Source organism: Copadichromis virginalis, linkage group LG18, assembly GCF_057382275.1.
Source record: "Copadichromis virginalis isolate Kocher_CV1m ecotype Utaka linkage group LG18, C_Virginalis_male_GT1.1, whole genome shotgun sequence".
Classification (NCBI taxonomy): domain Eukaryota; kingdom Metazoa; phylum Chordata; class Actinopteri; order Cichliformes; family Cichlidae; genus Copadichromis; species Copadichromis virginalis.
Genome location: NC_140635.1, coordinates 13,320,881 through 13,347,865, shown reverse-complemented (window position 1 = coordinate 13,347,865; position 26,985 = coordinate 13,320,881). Strand labels below are relative to the sequence as shown.

At 43.2% G+C, this 26,985-nt stretch overlaps 3 protein-coding genes across 13 annotated transcripts in view; all 3 read right to left on the bottom strand.

Moving 5' to 3' along the window:
• Nucleotides 1–591: 591 nt before the first annotated feature.
• On the bottom strand, nucleotides 592–9,748 carry LOC146687414 (neurturin). Its single transcript, XM_085439846.1, has 4 exons — nucleotides 9,685–9,748; nucleotides 9,083–9,511; nucleotides 3,146–3,455; nucleotides 592–2,647 (listed from the first exon to the last, which is right to left on the bottom strand). The coding sequence occupies exons 3-4, from the start codon at nucleotides 3,426–3,428 to the stop codon at nucleotides 2,205–2,207; spliced, it is 726 nt and encodes a 241-aa protein (XP_085295972.1). The 5' UTR covers nucleotides 3,429–3,455; nucleotides 9,083–9,511; nucleotides 9,685–9,748; the 3' UTR covers nucleotides 592–2,204.
• A 2,374-nt stretch (nucleotides 9,749–12,122) lies between these two features.
• On the bottom strand, nucleotides 12,123–13,692 carry larp6b (La ribonucleoprotein 6, translational regulator b). Its single transcript, XM_085439808.1, has 3 exons — nucleotides 13,544–13,692; nucleotides 13,282–13,468; nucleotides 12,123–13,167 (listed from the first exon to the last, which is right to left on the bottom strand). The coding sequence occupies exons 1-3, from the start codon at nucleotides 13,558–13,560 to the stop codon at nucleotides 12,220–12,222; spliced, it is 1,152 nt and encodes a 383-aa protein (XP_085295934.1). The 5' UTR covers nucleotides 13,561–13,692; the 3' UTR covers nucleotides 12,123–12,219.
• A 2,932-nt stretch (nucleotides 13,693–16,624) lies between these two features.
• Nucleotides 16,625–26,985, bottom strand: part of LOC146687412 (receptor-type tyrosine-protein phosphatase F) — a 158,067-nt gene continuing 147,706 nt past the window's right edge. For all 11 annotated transcript variants that reach the window (XM_085438509.1, XM_085438510.1, XM_085438511.1 and 8 more), the window contains 6 exons: nucleotides 25,892–26,070; nucleotides 21,840–21,966; nucleotides 20,783–20,908; nucleotides 19,561–19,715; nucleotides 19,319–19,454; nucleotides 16,625–18,680 (listed from right to left, as the gene is read on the bottom strand). In XM_085438509.1, the coding sequence (XP_085294635.1) occupies nucleotides 18,612–18,680; nucleotides 19,319–19,454; nucleotides 19,561–19,715; nucleotides 20,783–20,908; nucleotides 21,840–21,966; nucleotides 25,892–26,070 (792 nt within the window). In that variant the 3' untranslated portion in view covers nucleotides 16,625–18,611. The remainder of the gene's footprint in view (nucleotides 18,681–19,318; nucleotides 19,455–19,560; nucleotides 19,716–20,782; nucleotides 20,909–21,839; nucleotides 21,967–25,891; nucleotides 26,071–26,985) is intronic.

Here is a 26,985-nt window from a genome sequence, read left to right as displayed (position 1 = left end):
TTAACGGCTGCCTCTATTGTTTTCCCCTCAGGAGGAGTGTGGGACGAGAAGGAGCAGTGAGCACGGGGAGTGCAGGGACACTGGGGCAGAGAGCACTACACCGGGACTTTTGGGAAGAAGACACTACACGGGAGTCTGGGAAACTGGAGATTTATTGTTGTTTACTTCACCACCTTGTAAATAAACACTGTTGCACTGAAGAGTCCGGCGTTTGGGTCCTATTTCCCCATCTTCCCACGGTCTGCCAGCCAGACCGTGACAGAGACGAAAAACTCATTGCCAGTTATCATAAATTCTTGATTGTAGTTCTTGCTGCCAAGGGTGGCACAACCACTCATTAGGTTTAGGGAGCAATTTACTTCAACATTGGGCAGGAAGGTTTGTGTAGCTTTTTTTTTTTCCCTTTAATAAATGAAATGATCATTTAAAAACAGAATTTTCTTTTTGCTTTCACAGAGCACTGTATACAATATCATGACAGTGGCGCTGCATATTTAATCTTTATTTCTTGTAATATGATCATAAGCCAATCCTGCCTTCACCAAAGACGTCACCTTCTGTTTGAAATTTCTGCAATTATCAAGAGGATGATACATTGAAAGTTTATTGTTTTATTTATTTTCTATTTTAAATACAATCTGAGTACAGAATATTTGACACCCCCAAAATCAGTGACTTGGGAGAAACGATAAACATCCATACGTCTGAAATTATATTTATTCAGCAGTCAGTATAGAATGTAAGATAAACATTTTTGGCACAGTTTCTTAATGATGATAAGCTGTCCCATTTCTGTGTGGTAATCTAAATAAATATGCAAAACCATAATTTATTTCCCAAATAAATACAATAAGAACAACAACAAAAAGATGCACCGCATCTCCATTTCACCTTCCCGGAAAAAAAAAAAGTCAAAAGGAAAAAAAACCAGACAGACATAATGTGTTTTTACTTCAGCCAGTTGCTATGGGTTCAAACCAAATAAAAATCGGCGAAGGTGAAAAAGATGCTTAATGATTCATTTCAACAGCTTTTTCTCCCCTAAAAGTCAACCAGGCAATACAACAAAGGAGGCATTTGAAGGGCCAGTGGAAGGCTGTACTGTGGGTTTTGGATTAGAAAGGTTACATGGTTTTATGGAGAGGTGCGAACATCACTTCAGATCCCAGCATCTACTTTGCCAAGTTTTTAGTTTTTCACTAAAACCATTTTTCTCTTTTACACCTGCTTCTCAAATTAGCTAATGACCGTGCAAGTGTAAACATTCACAAATGACACCCAGAGACAAAAATGAAACGGGTTATATCACCGGCAACCTGATACGTGCGATGTTTATGAATGTAACTTTGTGGATTCCCGCGCGTGTTGATTTGACTTGGTGTGTTATGGCAATTATTTGGGGAAAATAATTCCTGAAAATTATGGGTAATTGTGTATTTTAGACTGGGGTATTTTGAGAAAGTAGAACTCAAGGGAGCAGATGTGTGAAATGTTTAAATTGCTCTGTTGCTGTTATTCAACACAAATCGACATACACTGGAGTTTTTAACGTGAGCATGAAACCTGGAGCTATAGATTTGCATTAGCAAATTCTAATCAGTAACACTTTTTTCTTTTACCTGTGTAATAACACTGCAGTTAGTAACATTGCATAGAAGTAGGGAACCAAAGTCATGGCCTGTAATAACAACACGCTTTAAGCCAGATCACAAAACATTATAATCAGGCCATGAGGCTGAAGTGTCCTGTGATTAACACCGGTGGGAATGAAGTCCAGTTACAGCACTGATCTGGTCCCCTACAGCTTATAAATCATAATCTGTTTCATTTACTACTGAAATATGACATCACAAACAAAACCTTGCTACATTGTTGTTACACCACAGTTTACAGTGTTACTACATGGATAGAAAAGATAAAAACTTGTGATTTAAGCAGCCATTGTCTGCCTTTGTACATGTCAAGTCTTGGTGTCCACGTGACACTGTCTCAGCTTGTGAAGACTGATGGTCAAATGCCATAGTCTATCTGTCCAACAAAAAAAAATAAAATTATTATTTTTTAAAAAAGCTGCTTTGGAGCATCCAGGAACATATTCACATCTTCCTCTCATTGAGTTTATACTCCATAGATTTTCTGTTAACAGCAACCATGACTCTTCCATCAGAGAGAGAGAGCAGCATAAAGAAGTCCATATCTCTGGGTCATACACATCCGCAGTTCTTTGCAGATACATTGTGTATGTTCTGATAGCGGCTGGGGTTTACTGTTGTGTCCAGGATGGTAAAGTCCTCAAATGCAATCGGTCGGCAGCAGGGCTGAATGCTAACTTTGTCCCTGCGGCCCTTCTCTCTGAAGCCCACTGTCATCATGTGCTTCATGACCATGTCATAGTTTTCCCGGTGTTTAACGCATTTGCCACTGCAGTAGCGCAGCCGCACAGTCTCTTCGCTCTTATATTCGAGACCCAGTTCATTAACTTTCACTTCGAGCGTCCTGACGGTGCACGACTTGGGCTTTCGGGCCCTTTTAGTCCTGCGGCCCTGGGTCTTAGCAAGCCGCCGGCTCTTCCTTCGCTTAGTTTCTAGCACAGTTCCGACCATGTGCTGAAGCTCGCCCTCGGTGAAGCTCTGCAACATCATGGTAACTGACAAAAAAAGGGGAATAAATCAACAGAAAGTGTTATTGACAGGTCATGAGGTGGGATTATCTGGTTTCTGTGTAATTTTGTGTCTAACATTTTCAACAATCAGAAGTGTCAACAGAACAGATGGCTCACACAGATAATGCACTGACGTTGGCATGGAAATCAAAGTCAGGTGCAAACAGAGGACCACAAAAATGTTATCTATCGTAACAGCAACAAACTATCCTTATCAGCGCTAGCTAAACAGAAAGTGTTTAAGTTCCACAGAGCGAGGTTTGTTGATGAATGTCTGTCACTGTTGCAATGTGAGGTAAAAAAAAGACCATCATCTTAGAGGTTGGAGGTGTTCTGTGGAGAACCGGTGAACTATGACCGGTGCTAACTGACATCAGTGTGTGAACAGTTAAACCTGCTCCGTAAGCAACAGAGTCAGGTGCTGAGTGTTTTGTCGGAACCCTTTCACAAGCTTGTGAAGATGAAAACTACAGCTTATCTTACACTCTGAGAGGAAAGATTTCATGTCGTCTGTTGAGCGTTTCCTCCGATGCAGATCACCCATCTGTTGGGGCACTGGCCTTGATTCTGAGGAGGGCGATGACGATGATGGCGGTGAGGTCTTGGATGCTGATTCTAATAATGCAGACGGTCTCGACGAGGGTGAAGATGGATATTTTGTGTTAAGCTTGAACTGTCTGATGGTGGCCATGTTTCTAATGAGGATGGTGGACAGGGCTGCAGCACAGAGCATGAAGGCAAAAGTAGCACCTTTCCATAACTTCATCTTAGAATGTGGAGGAGCATTGAAACTCTGCGGAGAGAGCGAGAGAGAGGCAAAGTGTGCAACATCAGACATGTTTAAACAGTCACGCCTTCAGCCATGTACTTTTGAACTTGTCACGTTAAAGCACAGACACATCAGTGTCGAAACTGCTATATCTACCACCATCACATTGCTGCGACCTTTCCACAAATCTACTTCTCTCGAGTGAGGCTTCTGCAGCGGGGCTTTTAATTTACCACCGGTTTACTTTCTCTGATTTTGCTGCCAGCTCATTCTCACTATAAGTGAGGTCACGATCTGTGAGCTCGACATCACTCGCTGACACCCAAGAATGCAGATGTGTGGGAAAGTGAAAAAAGTAGAAAAAAGGAAAAACAACACGACTGCCATTCCTTATTTGAGCTGAAGACAAACGGGATGCAACCCCTGCAAACCTGCAGAAAATAATTTATAAAAATACCTGATGAGAATGAGCATCTGAGTCGCCTCTACCCCCAATTTCTAAAACCTCCCCAAAAAACCTTTGAAAAGAGGGAAAACACATTCCTTCCTTTACAATGTCTCAACCACACCTATTTGGAATTCTATGTATGATAGGACGTGCAAGCTTGTATACCCTTTTATCTTCCCTCCCTTCCAACAGATGCAGCAACACTGCAGCCACAAAACTCAATTTGGAGGACTTATGTGCCATGTTTTCTTTTTTCCCTTAATGTCAAACCACTGGTATATATATTTTTTTTTTTACAAGCCCACTGCTTTGTTCTCTTCACATCTTGTCAGCAATGAGCAAAGCATTCCCCCAGAGCCGGAAACAGTACACTGGCAGTGACTAACAGCAAATCCAGACCAGCTTTAGAAAGTGCTTTGCCAGGCCGGATTCTGCAGGGGAATGTATGCAGGCAGTCGGATTGTTTACAATGAGAAAACATGTTGCATGGTTGCCCGATATTTTATAGAAACAAAACTCTAAAATAAGTGTTTTCTCTAAAAGTCAGCAACTCCTATAGATCACAGGACAGAGACAAAAACAGTAGGAGCATTGCAGTTTTCTCATGGTGGTTGAAAATTCCCTGCACTCCTCTGCATCTGCGTGATTCGGACAACACAGATGGAAAATAGAAAGGGACTGTGCGCATGAGCTGCAGTGGTGCAAACAGCATATAAACAGGTATAACCAGTCATATCAGCCAAAGCTTGAGTCATCACTCATAATTCCATATGTGTTTGACGTGGTAAGCGGCTTCTGCACAATGAAGGGGTACGACGACAATCATTTGAAAGTCAAACATTTCACCTAGCAACCTCAATTGACACACAGTCTAAGTAAATCAAACATGGAGGTGGCGTGGTAGCTGTGGCCGAATGTTACTCACTGACTGGCCATATGTCTGACGCTTGTTTCTCGCCTGCGAAGGCCTCAGAAGTTATATATGGAGGCCTAAATGGGAACTTTCATTTTGTTTCTTTGACCCCAAACCCTAACGGCAGAGAGCTCGGTCCACCAGGCATTAACTTGTGGAATTCTCAGTTTAAATGAAGCCGTTTTCTACTCTACACAGCTAAGGATGAGAGCTTTGTTTTCCTATGCTATTAATAGGCCAATTTTGGGCAGTTATTAATCCATGGAGTTAGCGATTTCACATGGCAGAGATGCATCGGTGTCCTCAGCCTCCGTGGCTCATCCTGATAAAACAATTACCTCGTAAAGAACAGATAAGTCTTCCACTGTCTCTGCCACTGGATGGAGATTCATCATCAAGCACTGATCTCATGTCCCTGAAGACACTTTGATTGTCATAATTGCACCACTCAGAAACACATTAGTCACATCTGCAGTCAATTGGCGCCAATAAAAGTGCCAAGGATCACACTGCAGCTTGTTCAGATGTTCACGGATGATTAATCAGCACAGACATTTAATATGTGTAACTGGCCCCCACCCCTGTGGACATATATATACACTTACTGATAGAGAGAAGAGGCACCTGCGTTTTCTTGGGAGAGCAATGGATATGTAAATGAGTAGCTGACTTCCTGAGGACAAATACTGCTTTTTTTCGTTCCCTAGCAAACAGAGAAGAGCAGTAAATGCAGAGAGGATATAGTGGAATCCCTTAGGACTCTGTAGCAGAAGGAAAACTCATCCTCAAACAGAGGTATAAAAGTGCAGATGACTCGCAAAAACAACTAAACCAGCTCCCACACAACATGTCTGGCCCTCACAAAGCATCATGATATGCCCATGCATGCTCCAGTGTGTGCATATGAAGGCCGGTTGATTGTGTCAGGCCCAAAACAAAGGGATAAAATCTTCTATTTACGTCGAGAAAACAGTCTGAAGCCATGGAAACGGCCGGAAATGAGGATTTTGTGATTCTAGAGAGAGTGTGGGAGTGATAGCACACCTGACATTTGCTCTGGGCCATATGTCACCTGAAGAGCTACCAGCAGAGAGAAAACAGTCCCAGAAGGCTCTTAACGTGTCTGAGGCAAACCATGAAAGTGAACTGTTCATCCAGAAATGCTTAAGTCTGTCAAAGCCATTCCCGAGACATTATGTATTCTCTAACGCATGCATGCACGCATGGCGCAGTTGGAGGCCGATCTGCAGCGATCAACTGAGCTCTTGTGGATGATCTGAAAGATCGCATTCTTTCAAATGACACAATAAAATCGACGTTTTCGGGGAATAATTGGGTCAGTGGCCTTGGTGCTTCTAAGCTGGTGGTAATGTAATTATATAGCAGCATGGCACCCGTGTCAAACCCCTCCTTCTCTGGCCAGAAGGAGACACTCAACAGAATGTCACAGCCTACGGATGAAGTAGAGATCTGTCAAAATGGGGATAAGCGGCGTTTGTGGTTTTTACTTTTGAATGAAGACAGCAGATAGGGGGGCTTTCCTGTCAGCCAGTCTGGATCGAGACCAGTGAGACACGGTCATTGTGACAGAAGATCACAGAACAGCAAAAATGAAGAGCGTCTTTGTGCTGGAAAAAAAAGAAGCAGATACCAACTTCAATGTCTCACCATGCAGCAGCATTTGTTCCTATATATTCTCTAAATACAGCCTCTTCTGTTTCACCCTGTCTCCCTTTCTCTCTGTGACTCATACATACCATAAACACACACGTATAGCAGTTGCGTGGTTTCACTCTTTCCCAGTCATCTGACGCATGCTTGTCTAGAAATTTAGACAAAGTACAACCTTCAATTGTTGGCCAGACACCCACTTCACTTCTATGGTGTACACATGCTAAAATCCATCACATAAGACTAGATTATCTTTCTTATATCATCTTGCTGTTTCTTGATATCAAGAAATCTCTCCAGGTCTAACCACAGTGTGTTTGCCACTGCATAAACGTGAGGCCTGTGCCTACAGAGCACTGTTAATGCACCGTGAGTTGCGGCTTCGCTGGAGCCATGTGACTGGCTGTTTCTGTATTACTCTGAACACACCCCGTAAATACCTGCACTCGTAAGATAGCAGTAGCAAACCAAAGAGTGGGAAAGGCACCTACTATGTTGCTGCAAAGAAACAACGTGCTTTTTGGAGTCCTAGCGAGGCTTTGTCTTGTCTTTTCCCTCTTAAGTGACCATCAGGAGACCTGGGGACAGCTAGAGAGTGCTTGGGGAGGTAATAGGGACATATTCCAAAGATCAGGGCGGGATTAGCACTAATGCCTGCCGGCTTTATCTGCAGTCACGTGGGTTAACACCTGGCTGCAGTGTTGGTGGCAGAGCACAGGTCTCGCTCTGTGTGTGTGTCTGTATTAATCCGTCAGACACCTCTAGCTCAGAGGTTAGCCCAGCATGCAAGGTCCACAGAGAATGAGCACCTGCAGGCTCTTCCACCACTAAATCCCAACCTGCCCACAAAATGCCAGAATAATGAAGAAGCAAAGTGACAAACTTGGTGAGCCAGCTTTGTTGTGGTGGCACCAGGGTGGGCTAAGAGGTTGTAAAATAAAGTGGGATTTCAGAGCCAGGATTGGCTGTTCTATATCCGGCCCCGGTTCTAATGCAACCAAAAAAAGCCTGTGGTGTAATTTTGCTGGTAGCCACATCGGTTGGCTCGTGCTCTGTCACTCAGAGACCATGGGATAATCAAAACAAGCCTGTTCCTTGTTAGCTAGAAAGCTGATGTTCATTATTGAGCAAAAAGGGAAGCTTTTGAGCAATGCCGGAAAAGTTGTGACAATTTTTGGTCACATTCTTTGAATTTTAAACACGATTCTGGTATCCTTTTTCGTCCACTGGATTTGGGTAAGTGGCTTAAAAAGTTTCAATTTTATTTTAGAAGGCCTACTATCGGGTCCCCTGGATTAGATACGGATTAATCCAGTGACCCAACGGCTTAGCACGGAATCGCACAACTCATACCTATTGCTGTTAAAGCAGGATTATTGAGGAGTGAGGTGAAGGTAGATTTAAAGATGCACATTTGACACCTGTCTCAGTATTTCTGGCCTGTGCTGTTATGGGAGGAGAGAGTCCAAGTGCAGTGCAGACATTTGAATCACCCTTTTGATGTGAAGCGATTGCATTATTCTTGGCAGAGAAACACAACGTTGCCTCATTTTTTTTTTTATGTGCGTCTCAGCTGCTTTCTAAAGAGTCTATCCTGGCTCTTAATCTGTCTCTGTCGGATCCTCTTTTAGCACAACAACATCACCTCTAAACCCATGTTAAACATGTTGATGTTGCTTTTACAAAAGGCTGGCGGCCATCTGGCACACACTGAATAACACTTTCGAATATGACCCACGCCAGCAAGCACAAGCAAGTACAAACATCCAAAATATGTTGAGATTTTGCATTTATTGACCATACTTTCTTTAGGCTAGCAGTGTCTGCATTATATGCATGCAGCACGTATGTACTGAGGCAATGAGGAGTAGTACATGTGTTCAGCTTCCCCATCAGTTTATATGAGCAGCTTTGGGAGGTTATGAAAGTTGAACAGCTCAACTGACTTTAGGCTTAGCCGCTATCCCTCCTCTCGGAGCACAGCCAGATACAGTATAATCTCCATGTATGATATGGGCTTAGTGCAAAAGGGATCATCAGTTCAGTAAAAAATGCCAAGGATGAGTGTCATCAAGCGCCTCTATTGTGATCCTGATCTTCTTAATTATTTAAACTATTAAAGGTGCGGAAATCCCTGAAATGATTAATACAAAAAAATAATTAGCCAAATTCCCAGTTTCTTATCAAGTCTAAGTAGGGAACTAAGTTTTTTTTAAAGGAGCGCGTATTTAGAGTGCACTCATGCATTAGAATGAGGCAAACCACCATGTTGGGCAAATGACAGGCAAAGAAAAATATTCCTCCCTCGCAAAATAAACTCTTCTGAGTGTTGAGAGGTTGCAAGAAAATCAGAGTGCTAATTTCTTTTTCTTTTTGCTCTTCCAACAACACGGGATACCCCCTTTTGCGACCAGTGAGCGGTTACTGCTCTGCAAGCATTTTGTGACAGGCCGTAGTGCGCTATTGTCATGTGGCTCTACCGAGGAGCCACTTATTGACACGGATAACGTGTGTTTTCTGCCACCCCAGCACTTGGAGAGCCATCTCTGTCAGCAGCACCTAACGCCTTCCTCATAAGCTGCTGGCTTAGACTAACAAAAGAAGATGTGGTGTCCTTACCGTTCGGCCGGCTAATCCAGACTTAGCTGTGTGGCGTCGTCTTCAGCTGACCTCCACAGGCGAGTGCTGGCTGGGTAAGTCCATCATCATCACAGGCGAGGAGTGAGGACAGTACTCCTGCTTGTTTTCTAAAAATCATCACAACTCCTTGTGCCTGCAAGTAGGGGAGGTGTCCTGACTTGATTCAAGCCAAGGGTGTATTATTCTTCCATCATATTTGCACTTCCATAGAAATCTTTTAAGTTGCAAAGATCAGAATCAGCATTCCTCTGAATATAAGCATGCATTTCATGGCATTCAGCCTTATCCATCCAAAAAGAGGAGAGCTGGATGTTTAGAGAAGCCACTGAGTGGTCAGTTTTACTTCAGAAAACTCATGTCTTCATGCTTCCCCATACAGAACTGGTGGTCTTCTTTGCAAACTTGAACCTTAAAATGGGAGAACAGAGCAGAACCAGGGTACGGTGGCATGTAATAAGCAGATCTTAGAGATTTCTTTACTTTTATCACATCTGTTGTGAATTTCTGTGAATTTCCGTTGCCTTATGATTATTTTTTCTCCAAGGAACAACACCGATGAAGGATAATGCACATTTCCTTACCCTTTTTTTTCCAGCAGCAGGTCTCCTCTTCAGCTCAAGCAAGAACAACTCTGCGGGTCGTGAAGATGGGTTAGGGTGAGGAGGGAGAGTGTAGTTACCGTAAGTGGAGCACAGAGCTTCTCCGATGCCTCCGAGTGCCTTCCCCTTCAACTCATGCTCCTCCTCCTCCATAGTTGTGCTTGTGGGCCGAGTCGGATTACTCCTGACATGATAATCTCTCTCCAGAAGCACTAAAGGATGCTTTGGCCTGAGTAAAGGCTTACATTTACCTTCTGCCACAAGAGAGCGTGCCATCTTAAGCAGGCAATTGGTAATAGCCTCAAATGGGCAGATCAGTGCAGTTTAGCGGGGTCTGCTAAAACGAGTGTCTTCCAATCTTTTAGTGGGAATTAAGAAAGTTCACAATTGGTTTAAAGGGGGCTAAGACAACATAAACTCCGAGTAAACAGAATTATCACAGCAGAGGTATTTCATGATAACCCAATCTACAGCTGGCTGGAGATAAACCCATTGATGTTGTTGTTCAGGATCACATCCACATCCCCTCCAATACAGTATTTTAGCCTTGAGTGGCAAATGAGGAGCAGATGGTTGTGTTTTTGGAAGGTATCAGGCGCTCCACACTGTAATCTAAATAAATACCCTAGCCACAGGGGGAAATGCTTCAGGTGTGTGGGGTCAGCGATGTATAAACAAACGGCGATCAGTCGGGAGACAACTGAGGGGGATACGCGAAGCCTCACAGGTGCTGTCGTGGAGCGGGTTGCATTAACCTACAGGTAAACAGGATGTATGATCCAGAATCGTTTCTGGAAATAAAGCAGCACAGTAATAAAGCCAGCACACCAACAGGAAACTAATTATTTGCTAACAAATATCTCATTCTCACAACATGAGTCATTCAGATTTCCTCAGGCCAAATTATACACAAATCAAAGCTCCACAAGAGGGGTGGAGATGTGGCCAAGTGTGAAATTTCTAAGACTTAAAATTCCTTCATCGTTGCGTGGGACAAACCAAAGGAATCTTTGCCCAAAGCTTTGTGTCGTTTGTGTATCAACAGATATTATTCTAAGGTTGTTATCACAGTGACCTGAAGGGGTAGATATTTCTTTTAGCCCAAAAGTTCAGGCAACGCATTTTAACACAACCCTCAGCAACTTGGAGAAAAGCAACAGAACAAATGAAGAATGGAAAAAAGAAAACGTCTTTTCATTACAGTCGGCAGGTGCAAAATATTATTATTACACTAACTTATTTAACAGACATCTCAATAACTGGCCTGAACAGCCTATGTAAAGACATAATGACTTCCACCTAGCAGGGAATATTGTGCTTTTCCAGCCTCAAAAAGGAGCTATCTGCACACAGACATTTCCTAACATCGGACAGAAACATACTCTGTACATATTGTTCACAGATGTGTAAAGTTTTCATAGACCTGCCTCAGCTGCAGCATAAACCCAACAGCTGTTAATTGCTAAATCAAGCCAGATACTGTACGAGTGAAAGGCTTGATCTGTATACACGAAAACGTCTCGCTCAAAAAGTTACGATTACATTAGTCACGAAGACAGTCTGACACATGAGAATACTCGAGGTGGGGGGGCAACATAGCATGTTTCCAATTTCAATATGATAGAATTCCATACACGTTGTGATTGAATCTTTTCCACTAGGCGTGGATAAGTGAAGAAACACATTTTGTTTAGTTTTGGGCAAGATTTTAAGGAAGCCCTCAATCAGTAACACTATAAACAGACCATTCCAGTTGAGGTGTCATTAGAAAGGCTGGAAATAAGGCACAAATGTTGCTACTACGCACGTCTTGCACAAGACGTGGTTTGATGATTGGACAAGTAACCTTTCGCCAAATGTCATCTCGGCGAGTGGAAAACTGCTTTTTAGAGAACCAAAATCTAAACAGAAAACGATGCACTCAGACAATGAGGGCCTTTTATGAGTGTTTCATGTTGAAAGACAAGCCTTCTGTCTAAGGAAAGCGGTAAAAAGGTAAATCCATCCCTGCCAGAGAACAAATATACAATACAATTTGCAGTTGTGAGCAGACAGGCTGAGGCCCCAGAGGTGCAGAGGCCACTCAGGTTTCAAAAGAGGTGTGCACAGACTCTGAGACACTTTCATTCCAGCTCTTAAAATCCTGAGTTTGGGTTAAAAATTTAAACTTCCTGCTAAAATGTATTCAATTCAATTTAGTTTTATTTATATAGCACCTAATCACAATAACAAGGATTCAAGGTGCTTTGTATTGTAAGGTAAAGACCCTGAAATGTACTGATTTCAATGTACATGCTGCGTTTGCAGTGTGTGTGAACAAGTGTGAACGTGGCTAAATGCTGCCCCCATTTGTCAGTGGTTTATAACTACACCCCCCCCCCCCCCCCCCCCCCGAATGAACAAGGTCTTAACAATCAAGATGCAAACATTTAAAGAGCGTGTGCTGTTTATTGCAAAGCAAATATTTTTGCTTCTCAGCTTTTAATTCAAACATTTTTTTAAATAAATCTGTTAATGTCACTTTTTCCGAGGGAGGTCGAGCTGTTCCCGGTGCCTCACTCTGAGCTGAAAACCACTGGTGCCATCGGGGCCAAAGGGCTGACGTATTACCCTCTGAATCGAGCTGGGTGCGTTCGGGTGCCCGGTCTCTTTGCGGTTCAATTCAAGGGCCGCTAGTTTACGCTTGAGCACCCACGGGCTCTGGGAAATTTCTTTATCGCAGTCTCCAGAGTTCCACGTCATCCTACTGTCACTATGATTCCAACCAGGGAAGGACTGGCCATTGCAGCTGCTGGAAATCGGGTCAACATTCAGCGGTGCAGGGTTATCCGTGGACGCGTTTGGCTGATGTGTGTCTGGAGGTTCATCAAAAAACGCAGTGGGTGAAGAATTCTCCTGCTGGACTAAGTTCTCTGGGATTTCAGGTGGATTTTCCTCCTCGGGAAGGATTTGGCTTGCTTCTTCTGGGGATTCGTCCTCAGTGAAATGATGCATTGACTGGAATCCCATAGGTACAACACACATGCCTTTCCCGTTAGACTTCTCCTCTTCTGCTTTCAGGGCACTGTAGGCCTTACGAACGGTCTCCAAACTGTCAAACTTGATCACCGCACATAAGTGCTGGCCAAGCTCCTTGTGACGTTTCCCGTAGCACTGCATATCTGCGGGAAGCTCCCTTCCAGGTGGCAGAATCTGGAGTGAAGTAACTCTGCCGTAAATGCTGAACTTTTGGAGCACATTCTCTGAGAGCGCAGCGGGCTCCGGGCCTCGGGCTGCACCGTCGTCACTGCTTTGCTCCTCGGAAAAGTTCCAAGCGAGGAGGTGCTTGCTGGTGGGGGAACACATCAGCCATTTGGGAAGCGGCTCTATGCGCCTCACTTTGGTGGACTCATCATTCACCTCCAGAAGGTCTGAGTACAATGCTCCCACCAGAGTCATGTACCAGTTTTTGGTCAGGGTCCTTATCTGTGGCAAACACGGGCAACCTCAGCTTTGTTCGTATTTTACTGGATTGTTTTCATTCAAACTGCTGGAATGTAAACACCACAGAAAGCACCAAATGTTTTTTGTGTTTTGTACCTTTTTCAAAGAAGTGAGAAGCTTGAGACTGACGAAACCCTGCTTGTTCTTCTGCACATGTTTGAGCAGGAAGCCGTCCTCTGCCAGGTGGCTGTCAGAGAAGAGCTCCTCCAAATGGGTTTTGATCTTCAAACACAGCACCTCACCTTCACAGTCATCTTCACTTTGGAAGCGCAGTTGATCAAATCTGTGACAAACGATTCATAATCAGCAAGCAACTTCAAGAGAAACATTTCATTTTGTAAGTTTTAGATTTCCTTACCTAATCAGATCGCTCATGGTGTGTCGTAAGGATTGTGATAGCAGAGCAATAAACTGTTGTCTTTGCTATTTCCTTGGAAATTAAAGGCAGCTGTAATTAACACAGAATCAAGCAACTGTTCATATGAGCACAACAGCCTCAGTTGGTTTCTAAGGAATCCAAAAACAACATTTTGTAAAATGCTATAGCTGAAATTCCACATTACAAAATTAACTTCCACCAGCAACAACAGCACATTTAAAAACAAAGAGAGCAAAAAAACTCAAACAAAACGAAATCCCAAAATGAAACAAAAAAACCCATCATGAGGACAAACTGTTTGTTGCTATACAAAATATTACCAGGGCTACAATTAAGGGCCACTGTGCACAACAGAAAAACCAGCAGTTAATCAGTATTACTATCAGCACTTAAATCATTAGAGATGTGAATTTAAAGCAGTTAAAAGCGCACAATCAAATCAAAAGGAAAATTATGATGCCGTCTGACTTTCAAAAAACAAAACAGATACAGCAGCACATTACAAACAGCAACAAAAATGATCCTTTAAATCCATGCTCGTGTGCTTTTGTCTTAAGCTCATTCATCCTTTTTAGCGTGGGCCTGCTACTACACGCTGAAAGCAACAACAGATCCATCACTCGCACGAGATGGTTTATTTCCATGTTTTAGTCAACAAACTTGATTAATTATAAATATAAAACCCTTTGCAGGCTGTTCTTCAGCTCCACTCACCCCCCGGCCCCCCGTCTTATTGTTATGAGGCATCAGCAGGTGGTGATTTAGCAGTCCGTGTGGGCTTCTAGTGAGGAGGGGAAAAGGAGATGTCGGGGTGTTCCGAGCACATCCGCTGACATGGATATAAACTGGATATACACACGTGTGTTAAGATTACAAAGTGTTAGCTTGAAATTGTCTGCACTGTGTAAAAATTCGAAACTTCAACAACCGCTTCATCAAAACTCATCATTATTCAAATACGAGTGACAGCAGCATTTCCATGACAACAGGAGCAAACAACCACCAAACTGTTATTAGGTCTTGGGTAAAAAAAAAATCACTCCCTCAGTGACTCATTTCCTGTATCCCTCCAAGGTATGCAGCAAATTGAGCTTTCAGGCACTGATGAATCAATGTGATCTTGAATCATCACTGACACTCAGATGTGTTGCACCTCTGATTGCAAACAGAAGGACCTGTTCGTGACATGGATACTCGTTTTTTCCTCCACTACGAAGGAAAACAATACTTGTAAAGGTGGAAAGGGTAAATGCAGAGCTCTAGACAGAATAAATAGAGGGTTTTACCACACTGAAGCACAAGTAAACAATTGCTGATCATTCCCAATCAGACAGGTGGACAGAAACAGGCCGATAGAAAAATGTGACGATCCATTTGAACAGAGCACTCCAAACCAGCAGTAAACAGCAGTTCCTCCACTGGCCTCCTGAGGCTCCCTCCAAGAGCCCCCGGGGAAATCAAACCCTCTTGACTGTCGTGCTGGGATGTCAAACTTCTGAGCAGAAGTAGTTTTAATTTCAACATGTTTTTCCATTTTCTTCTGCTTATCCGATTCAGGGTTGCAGGGGTGCTGGAGCCCATCCCAGCTGTCAAGGGGTGAGATGCAGGGTACACCCTGGACAGGTCACCAGTCTGTCGCAGGGTTAATACAGAGAGATAGACAACTATTCACACACACACACAACTATGGGAAGTTTAGAACCACAAAGTAACCTAACCACATGCATGTGTTTGGAATATGGGAGGAAGCTGGAGTACCCCCAAGGAAGGTCATACGGACACAGGGAGAAAGGCTCTGGGCTGGATTCAAACCCAGGACCTTGTTGCTGTAAGGGGACAGTGTCAAAAACCTAACAGTGTGTCTTCTCCTTAAAAACTCACGTTTACACTTTTTTAAAGATTGAAAGTTTTTATATTTATGCCAACAGAGACTGTAGCTGTGTGCTAGCCCTCTCCTCTGCTAATTTGACAGTGAAATGTGTTTGAGGCGTTGGTCCGTTTTCATGGAATTAAAACAACATGGCCTGCGCTATGTAGTTCATTTTACTAACAGCACGTCCAAGAAGTTTCTCAAGTTTCTATGAGTAAAGTACTAGTATTTTCCATTATTTGGCACTAATAACCAGCTTCAGTCTGTGAGTGAACCAAGGTGCTAAACAGGGTTACTAGTGGTCATGGCTAAAACGCTAGAGTTGAGGCTTCTCAGGGAGTTACTGGTCATGTCCTACTTTTATAAACAGTTTATGCTACAAATCAGACGAACAATACACAGTTAATGTGAAAATTTGCTAAACACTGAATGACTACTCTTATATAACATTTATTCACTAGTCATCACTAAAATGGGCTTTGGACACTTAATAATGATCACTTTGTCATTCGCACCTCACTGCAGCTGTTAAAGTCAGTGAAATGTGGCACATTGAAATGTAAAGCCAAATATACATACATAAAAAAATACATTTTACAGGAGGAAGATGAGACATTATACGTATAAATGAAAAGTCTGAATTTGAGCTCATGTGCTTTTATACGGGTGGAGTTCACTCTACAGCAACAGAAGCAAGGATGTCACAGCCCCGCCCACTTCAATCCAGCACCCTCCTCTGCTTCAAACCAAAGAAAAACAAATCAAGCGTTCTCTAATGTGAAATGAACCACATATTTAAACACTTGTGGAAGCCTTGAGTTGTGCTTATTTTGCCTTAGACGGTGTACAAAGGTATAATCAGAAGCTGATTAAGAAATTAAGAAAACTTTTCTTTCCAAAGGGGTGGGGGGAGATTAAAATCTAAAAAGTACTAAGGGGCTGGCATCTTTCACAAGTCAGAGACTCTCCCCACCACTCCACAAACACACTTTTAGAAATACCTCAACACAAAGGAAACTCAATTAACTGCAACTATAGCAGCCATGCATCACAAAACAGTTGTGAGCGACCACATGCTCAGTGGGCGATAAGCAGGCACGGTCACAGGTGTCTCTTTGAGCGCGAGGTAAAGAGCATCTTGTAAGATGTAAACTTTTCACTTTTAGTAAGAAACAAAGGACCACAGGCCAGTCTTTGTACAAAAACCCAATTATGTAACTTTATTAACATCAATGGTTTTTTTTTTTTTTATCATCAACAGTTTCTTTTGAAATTCCAGTTCTTTATCAACAAATAGAAAACAGACTGTGTACAACAGATCGAACCCCTACAGCACTAAGCATTCACAAGGTAAAAATGAACATTTGTTTTTTTTGCCAGCGTTTTCAAGTCCCCCCACCCCACTCCCTCCCATTCCTCCCACCACCACCACACTTAGGATCTTTGTGGATCTGAAGCTCCCCTCCTGCAGTTTGTGTGGGAGAAGCTGTGTGCTTGAGCGGTGCGATGCCCGTGGCGAGTGAGGAGTCGTCCATTCGATGGGGTCGGGGTGTGCGTGGGGGGGTTTTGTGCTGTTTTTCCTCATTCGGGCGAACAACCGGCTGTCAAAGTTACTATGGTAGTACAGTAGATACAACGGGTGTTTCCATTAATACACACGCTAGGACAGCAGGCTCTCTGCGGTGTCTCTAGGTAGATCAGCAGAATTTATCCTTTTTAACAATATACTTTTGAAGCTGTGTATATATCTATGTGTAATTGTACATATATATAATCAATCATATATATATATATATATATATATATATATATATATATATATATATATATATATATATATATATATATATATTTATAGTTCTATTTCTGTATAAAATAATATCAGTCCAAAGGGCTGAGTCTTTTTCCCTCTGGTAGGAATGGTTGATTCTGTACAGGTACCAACGCTGATGGCTCTGCTCCTCAGCCCATATGAACCACTTCCGCTCCCGTCTGGTCTGCGTGGTTCCACTCCAGCAAACCGAGGTTAATGGTGAGTGAGGAGATGGGAGGGACTTGAAGAGCATCTATGTTCAGAGAGCGGAAGTTTATATTCTGTCGCCTACCCTTTGGGTATAAAAGTCTGTCTTTCCTCAGGTAAGTTCTCCTCAGTGGAGTATGAAGGCCTCAATGCCATAGGCTTCTGATGAAAAAACCCCCAAAACAAAACAGGAAAAAAAAAAAAAAAAAAAAAAAAAAACAACAACCCAAAAACCGTACAAATAATGTGCTTTCCATTTCTGTACAACTCTGATTTAGTCTCTTGTTAGATATTTCACTTGTGTTTTTAGCTAGCTACCACGTTTACAAGACAACTACAGCAAGTCTGTGCGCTGAAATCAATTTTCTCAGTTGATTTTTTTTTCCGTACACTTGAAACGGCAAGTGAAAAGGCAAAATTTGAGCTATTGAACTGAGTAAGACCAAAAACAACGTTTATGACACATAAAATGATAAAAACAACAATGTGATGTGACAAAAAAACATCTGAGAGCAGCTCAGAGAACAGTGGTCCTCCTGTATTAGTACCTAGGAACATGTTAAAAACACATGTCCCCTCTGCTAAAGTACCCTATAAATGATTATGAAAATAATGCATACCCGAGGCTGCTGGGCAGTTTAAGACAGAAGAAATGCATGATATTAAAACGATTATTAAAAACAACCCCCAAAAAATGTATATTAAACAATAACGTTTGACAAAATGAATCATAAAAACACAATAAAAACAACAACAACAAAAAAATGAAAATGCTCTCTTTGTGCTACCAGTAGCCTTTGACAATCAGGGAGGATTGGCTTCGGCGGAGCAGAGAGACGAGCTGCCAGTCTGCGCCGTCGGGTCTGTACAAGAGTTGTCATAGTTGTCAATAGTCACTGTAATGTTTTATTATTTTAAAGCAAAAAAATCTCAGGTGGTTGGTTAACTCGGCGTGTATCTCTGTGATGGATAAAAACCGTCAACGGGTCAGCAAGCTCATCCCTTTCTCCGCCCCTCCGGTAGCTGCGAGGGGACAGGGTTTGTAGCGGGGTGGGGGCGGGGACTGGGGGGGGATCAAGTGATTGGATGGCGGCTGAGATGGGACACTTGGCACACTCCTGAGAGGTCTGACCGGGGAAGGTGCTCGGTGGGAGTGGTTACGTTGCATAGTGGTCAAAGCTCCCCAGGTACTCCAGTGCTGCCCTGTAGCACAGCTGGTACTGGTCCTGTGGAGAAGAAGGAAGAAGACGGTGAGAAAGTTGTCATCGAACTTCCTGCTGTTAAATATAATGACTGGTCTCGTCCAGCCAACAAAATATTCATTAACTTGGTTTAAAGCAGCATTTCTTGTAATCTGCATTTATTAAGGTTTCTTGTAAACAAAGCTTTAAAAAGCAGGCCAGAGGTTTTCTCAAAACTAGCTGTAGTACTTTTCAGTATTTACACTAGAGGCGCTACAATGTTTTTCCTTTTCTTTTTATATCTTAAAAAGACATTTTTATATCATAAACCTTAAAAGGTTTATGAACTCATTTGAATTCACATCATGTCTTTTTCCCTCTAATATCCTTTGTTATGTAACGTATTTACGATTTCTTCACTTGAAGAGAATCTGACGCAGGGCTGCTTTGATAGCATTAGTTGAATTTGCTGTGGGATTTCTTACCCCCCTCCCCTCCTCCCAACAACCTTTTTTTTTTGATTAAGGAAGGATTTGTCAGTAAGTCTTTGCTTTTATGGCACCAAAATGAAAAGGGACACTTCAGACTGCACAGAGTTTAAATCAGAGAAATATACAACGCTGACTTTCAAACGCCGTCCTGTCACTGCGGGAACAATCGCCTGATCAGTACATCGCCCTTACCTCTGTCTGCACCATGGCGGGCCGCTGGGTGCGAAGCGTCTTTACTGTCTGGAAGAGGTCAACCACACCTTCGTACCTCATCCTCTCTAGCACGATGCTGAGGGTGATGAAGACTCCGGTCCTGCCCACCCCGGCACTAGCAAACACACACACACAGACAGTATTACTACACCTGCTCTCTAAATATTCTGAAATTTAAGTCGTGGTGGGAGCAGAGTCCAAAGCACAGTCGTTCTCCTCACCTGCAGTGTACAGTGATTGGTCCGTCCTGTCCAAACTGCTCCTTGGTTTTGTGCACTTGTCCAATGAAATCTATGAAGCCTTCTCCAGTTTTTGGCACTCCTTGCTCTGGCCAGTCGGTGAACTGGAACTGGCGGATTGTTCTGGACTGGCCATCCTGAGGGGGGAGCAGATATGGAGCTTCAGAGAGAAGTTTCATTTAAAAGAGAGACCCGATAGCTCTCTGCTGTACTCTGGAGTGTGCGCTTCACAGATCTCGCTGTGCTTTGAACTCAAAAGGGGGGAAAAATAAACAACAACCCAGCAGAGGGTTTCATGTTGAGGTTTATGAGTATCCTGTTGGCTGTCACTGCAGCCGTCTGATCATCAAATATCTACCTCAGACGCAGTATGAATAAAGCTGACCACCTGGATCACAGTGACAGATTTGTGGCAGCGTAGTGTCAGAATTATGCGGAGTAAATGAGCGCATTTCTAAACATATAATTTGTTCAACCTTTGTTTATACAGGATTGCAGAAGGGACCATAAAATGTGGCCCACAAAGCGAAAACATACATATAGACAAATATTCAGGTCTGCAAACTGCAGAGAGGAACATATATTTATACACACACACACACACACACACACACACACACACCCATATAAAAGAAAGAGTGGATGTGGGATTAGAGTGTTGCTGTGCTGGGAGCCTTCAGATGACAGTAAAGTATATTTATAGCTCATTGAAACTACTGCATCACAGGGAGTTGCAGTACTGGCCCTCAGGGATTGAAGGCTATGCTTTTCATGTATTTTCACAGCGATCGTGAAACACACATGCACCGGCGTGCACGCGCACATACAACACACGCTCACATCTAGAAGCACAAAAAACGCGTACGATTCATAGCACAAGCACGCTGATGCTAAATCCGGGTGAAAATGTTTGATGGCGCATTCACTTGATGTCAGCCTGTCAGGAAAAATAACACAGAGCGCGTTCTGATCATCTCTACCTTGAAATTACAGTCGGTATAATTCTTAACACTTAGCGTGAATGTCAGCGTTCGGATGAAAACCTAAAATTAAGATGGATTTTTGGTTGGACGGCTGTATTTGTGGAAAATGCCAATGAACCTCCCCACCTCCACTGCCTTGAAGACATGTACGTAGACATATTCGAGTCCACACACACACGTGGGCACATATGCAGCGTTTCACACACACAGAGTGAACTCACCCTGGCATCTGTGACTTTGAACTCTCTGAGGATGTACTGAGGCATGTTGTACTCAGCCATCGGATCCACCACAAAGTACTGGTACCTGGCTGACCGCTCTGCTGGCCAGTACTGATGACACTTCTCCTACAAGAGAAAAAGAGAAGGAAGAAACTTTCAGCTCTTAAATTTAAACAACCTTTCTCCATTAGGGGAAAAATGACTGCTCCGATTTGTTATTGGTATGTTTTTAGGACGGGTTACTGTACGTCATTAATCATTTGGAGTCATGAGAACGGCTCTGCTTACAAAAGAAAATCCTGATAGACTAATCTGTGGTTCTGAAATATTACCTGATTCATCTTAGGTGGCAAAATATTTACATAATTTGTTTGTGTTCTTAACTACAGCGATGATTTGCATGAGAGCTTTTTTCATCAGCTGTGATTACGGCTGAGAGGGTGATAAAAGCTGTAAAATGCAGTTGAGTGCTGTCAGAATCACCTGCATAATCACAGAACAGCTCACAGTAAGATATTATGGATTTAATCAAATTGCTGCCAAGATGAGTGTCCCATTTCTTTCCCTGTAAGGAATGTGACTGATGATCTGAGAGATTTATTTTTGCCATTTCGCTGAAAGTGAAGTTTAGACAATATGATTTTTATGCTGTACCCTTAAAATTTGGAGCCAACACTTGGTTATTTTAACTTGTCATTACAACTGAAAAGAACCAACTTCGCACTGTTTGAAGGTTAAGAAACAAAAAAACCTCCAAAACAGTCTAACAGTACCTCTTTGAGGGGGCGGCTAACGAGCGGTATGCCATGATGGAGCCTGACTTGCGGTTTGCCCCCGTATCCAGCCTTTGTGTTACGCTAAGTGTTCCCCGAGTGCAGCTTTACAGTCTATACTTCGCAGGCATATAATTCAGAGAGAGGATGCGCATCCTAAAACTAAAATCTAAGTCTCAAAAGTAGTGACGGCGTTAGACAATTTGGAGTTCAACCCTTGAAAGAAGAAACTAGCCCACGTATAGACACTGTCATCTCATTTTTAGTCTGCGCTCGCGTCTTACCCGTCCCATCTCTCGTAGCTTGGTGAGCATGACAACAATGGTGGAGTTGTGCTCCCACAGCATCCTCCAGAAGTCTTCAGTGGTTTCAGCCAGCGGGCCCTGGGTGGCCAGGTAGGCTTTCTGCTGTCTGAAGATGCAAATTCACACAGAGGAGGCGAAAAGTAAAGATCACACATAATAATTATAAATTTTATGGTGCTTTTACAAATGGCATTAAGAAGCACATCCCAAAGCAATAACCAGAAAGGATTAAATGATTAAAGAAGAGCTGTGGCTGCAGAGTGGTTAGCAAAGGAATTATTCCCACTGTGCTTCCAGAAAATTACGTCTTACAAAGTCCTTGAATACTCAGACATGAACTTATTGAAATAAAACTTAAAGGGCAGAAAAACAAAAACCCAACACATTTGCATGACATTTACAGTATATACACATTTACAGTATATACACAATGTGATATTTAGTAAAGGTAAACAAAAGCAGCTTGAAGCTGTTTAGCTGGGTATTTCAGATCCTGTTTGCAGGCTTTGTATATGCTGAAAGTGTGACAATGTCAACAAGACATTTCCTGCATATTTACTGTACATGGTAAATAATTGATGGCAGCTATCCTCATTCTTGAGTAATCCAAGCCTGTAGATCCTCTGACCCCCTCTTTCCTCTTTGAAACACAGACTTAGAGAGAGAGAGAGAGGCAGCACTTGATATGCTCACAAAACGAGAGATGAGCTCATCCACTGAGGTGCCAGAGCTGTGCTGGTGTCCTACGTGACTTTGGTCCAGCTGAGCAGTTTGTTTTGTCAAACAGCAGATGGCAGCAGAGCGCCGATCAACAGAGAGCAGTCTCTGAGTAATCCGACACACAAACCCAAGCAGAAGAATGCATGTGCGCACACACTCTCACATGTTTGCAACACATGCAAACTGGCATTCAGGTGTAGGCATTTTTGGGTGCAAAAGTTCTGCAAGTATATTCACATGCAGACACACGCACGCTGAGCCATGGCTGAACAGCTAATGAAGGTGCTGCAGGCAAAGCGCTAATGTGGAACTGGGAGATTAGAATGTACTCTGGGCCTCGCTCACACAAACACAGAAACAACAGATTGGGGGAGAAGAGATGACATACAGAGAGGGGGAGGCGAAAAGAGTGAGGAATCAAATTAAAAAGATGAAAACGGGGGGAAGAAAGCGCAAACTATACAGCAGAGATGTGCAAAGTACTGAGAGGATGTTGAGATGAGATGAAAGAGCGAACGCTGCTCTCTCCAGCTGGTCATCAGAGTGCAATGTAGGACTCGCTGCCGAGGACGAGGAGGGTGGAGGGAAGAGAACAGAAGAGAGGAGGCAGGGGGAGAGGAAAAGGAAGAAAATGAGAAAGCAGGAAAGGGGGATTTGAGAGCAGCAGAGGAAGAAAGGGAAGCAAAGAAAAAGCAGAGCTAAGCAGGGGATGAATACTAAAATTGAAATTAATAGGGTGGACCCCTCTAACCCTCCCATAAAATGGCCCCTAACCAAAACAAAAACAATTCAAAGTGTATCACACAATAACAACTTCGCTGCAGTGTCCCAATGAGTGCACAGCCAAACAGCACAAAGCACTCTCTGCATCATCCCACATGACTGCAGTGCTTCAGGACATAGTGTTTCATTTCAACCTCATTACAATGCTAAAACTCCAGCCCGCATCGGAGCATATCCAGGGCTTGCGCCCCTGATAGCATAGCTGGAATCAATGGCTCGCCTCTCATTAGCTTAGCATATTATTGGCTTTTCTTGAAGGCGCTGGGGTGAAGGGCACTGGAGGCCCCTGTTTAGTTTTTATTTATGCCCGCGTTTAAAAGCAGCTTAATTACACAGTGCCGCTGGTGCACACAACAGGTCCCCACCCGGATGTCTGTCTCTGCCATGGTGTTTGGATGGAAAAATTAAGATGGCGAGTGGGAGAAAAGGGTGGGAGGAGATAGAGAGAGACAGGGAGAGGGGGGAAAAAGTGCAAAGGAGACAGATTAGGGAGGAGAGCAGAGAGAGACACAGATAGAAAGGGGTAAAAATAAAGAAGGAAAAAGACAGAGACGGGCGGGGAAAATAGAAGAGAGAGAAGAAAAAGGCAGGGAGGGTTTTAGAAATCGCACTTCATTACGATACTCTCTTGCTGCAATTATGCCATTTACACAGCAACAATGGAGGGTCTGCCTCTGTGGAGCACCTTCTCATTAATAACAGGACTGAAGATGGGGGTGGGGGAGGGGGATTTGGGAGGTGGGAGTTGAGGTGTTGTCTCGGTCACGGCCCCCATATGGACTAAATGACATTTCATGCTACCTGACTCTATCCGCTTTACTTCCACCATAGAGGAGCCATCTCTGCCCATGCTTGTATAGATATAAAACAGAGAGGCACCTTTTCATCTTCCTTCCTCTAGGAAGCAATTTGGACTCACAGAGCTCACGGGGACAGCAGCAGAAGCCTCAATATAAAGGCAGCAGTGGCTTACTGAATGAAAGTCACATTGACATAGCCGGGAGTAATTCTTACAGCTGAAACTGCCCACTGCTGCCTCATCTTCCAATCCCCTCCCATACGTTTTATCCACTCCATTGTGCCTTCCTATGGTATTCTTTACACCTGTAACAATCAGTGATGCCAAAAAAAAGAGAAAGAAGGCTGCAGGCCTGCTACATGCAGTATAGTCAGAAAAGTATCAGCATAGCGATGCATTGCTTTGCTGTTTTAAGCCGGGACTCCAGGACACTGAATTGGAGCATGGCTGCATGAATGAATGAATGAAAACTTCCAAGTCAGGAGACAGAGGCTAACTAGAAAGGTTAACAAAAAAGTAATTATTGTATTTAATATTTTCTTGCAAGTCCCGCTCTATCAATGTCTGCCTGAGTTCTAGTACTCATTAACATTGGCAGACACTTCCCTGGTGATGCTCTGCCAGCTCTGTACAGCATTCATCTTCATTTTCTGCCTTCAGTCTGACCCTGTGTATAAAAAGGGTCTAAAAGCCTTTTACTGTTACCACAAATTAGATGTGAACACCCTCAAACAACCACAAATGGTTTGCCTGGTGTTATTTTGTACTCTCTTAATGTTTATGAATCCACTGACAGAAACAAAACCAACAATTTCTTAATTGCACTAGTTTTGCATCTGTTGCCGAAGCCTGATACAGTTCATTTTTTTAATGCATTACATAATTTGTTTTTGTTTAAAAACTGTTAAAAACACATCAACCTTTGAAATGTCTCTTAATTACGATTAGCATTCAAATTGTAGTTTATTTAGAGCCAATCCCACATACAGGCAGGGGCGCCAACAAGGGGGGCCGAGGGGGGGCACAAGAGAGAGGAAGACACCCTACAATAAGTTGATTAACTTGTTATTTATTCCAGCATATATAATTTCTGCCATTCCTATTGTGTCACTCTGTATGTCCCTCACGATTTCCCATCGTCACCCCCTCCCCTCTCACACACACAGACAGAAGGTTGGTGGCACACCGTGTGACACCCCAATATTCTAAGTGGCCCTAATATGCCTAACCCATACAGGGCTGTCCAAACTAGCAATATGAACAAGCAGTGAAAGCCTACACACAGCCTGTCTACAGACAATAAACAGGGATGGTGATGTGCAGATGATGGTGGTGAATTTTGGGAAACACTCATAAGGACACTTCAAAGACAGCGTGGGAAACTCTTCTATTACTTGGTGCTGTTTGTATTTGGGGATACCAACAGTATCTGAACAAATTACTCCATAAATTCTCCACTTAATCCTGTAAGTTTTCCTTAAAGTAATGTTTGAAACAAGGCTTACATTTTGTTTTAATACAATTTTCTTTTGCAGTAGGAACAAACAGGCTTGGAAATGTGAGTCAAAGACACTGCAGTATTTGTAGTGAAGTTAGTGGATGAGTGGTGCTTAGCTGGTTTGGATTTGTTGCCAGAAAAACACAATAACGCCACACTCGCCTTTTACAGCAAGCGCAAGATCAGCTATTTAAATTCACAGCTGCTCAGATCTCGAAGTCCTTCACTGACCTGTAGCCATCGATGCAGCTGGCGTTGATATAGTCTGAGCCCTCGACACCTCGGATGGGCTGCAGGCAGACACGCGTGGATTCGAAAGGCATGATGTTCACCAGGCGGTTCTTGAACTTGTTGCAGGGCAAGTTGGCGCTGATAAAGCGTGACGTGTGGGCTTTGGAGTTGGCCAGTCTCTGTTTAAGAAACGGTGGGAAGAAAACAGGCAGGGAAAGAGATAGGGAGAAAAAAAATCAGTCAAGTAAATAAACAAGGATGCCTCTCTATCCATAGTTTCTTTTGATTGGATACCCCTACCAAGTAAAAGGTTTAAAGAGCAGGTGGGCAGGGTTACATTGCTCGCAGCCAGAATTATGTGTTTAAGATGATCATAATAGGGATATCTGCTCTCTTTGACATTACAGAGTACCAAGAGTTAAAAAGAAAACTGTTTACAGGAGTCTGAAGCACAACTCGCCACATTTACTATGAGCATTAACCACTTTAAGGAAAAAGCACAACAGGTCCACTCAAAAGTTTACTCCTAACTAGAGATGGTCTGATTCAGAAATCTGCTGTCTGCAGTAGACTGTCTCCCATAGCGTCCCAGAGCTTGCTTGAAGGACTGTAGGCGTGACATGCTCAGTGCTGGCAGTGGACAGAGCACAGATGGACAGCACAGGAGCGTGTATGCCCAGTTATCGTACTCCAGGAGAATTTGTGCGTGTGCGATGTGGCCAGACTGTGTGGGCATGGAGGCTGTGGCCCCCACGTACGCCACAATCATTCTCTCACTCTTTCATTCTCTGTTGTTGGCAGGAGTGTAGATGCTATTATCACTTCAAACAGAATGGATCATGGTCATAAGAGGGCTAATGGCAGAGCCGCGCTGGGAGGAGAGTGCGTAATAACATCACAGTCAATGGCTATTGACAGAAGGTGTGCGCGTGTGACTGCGACCTTGAGCACCAGCTGTGTGTATGTGCGAGTGTCAGTCATTTTGTAACTCTCCATGTGTATGTGTGCTCACGTGTTGGTGTTTATGTGTGCTTGTTCTTGTACATTTGTCCCTGAAACATGTGTTGGTCTGTATGCAGTGATGCTGCCGTGCA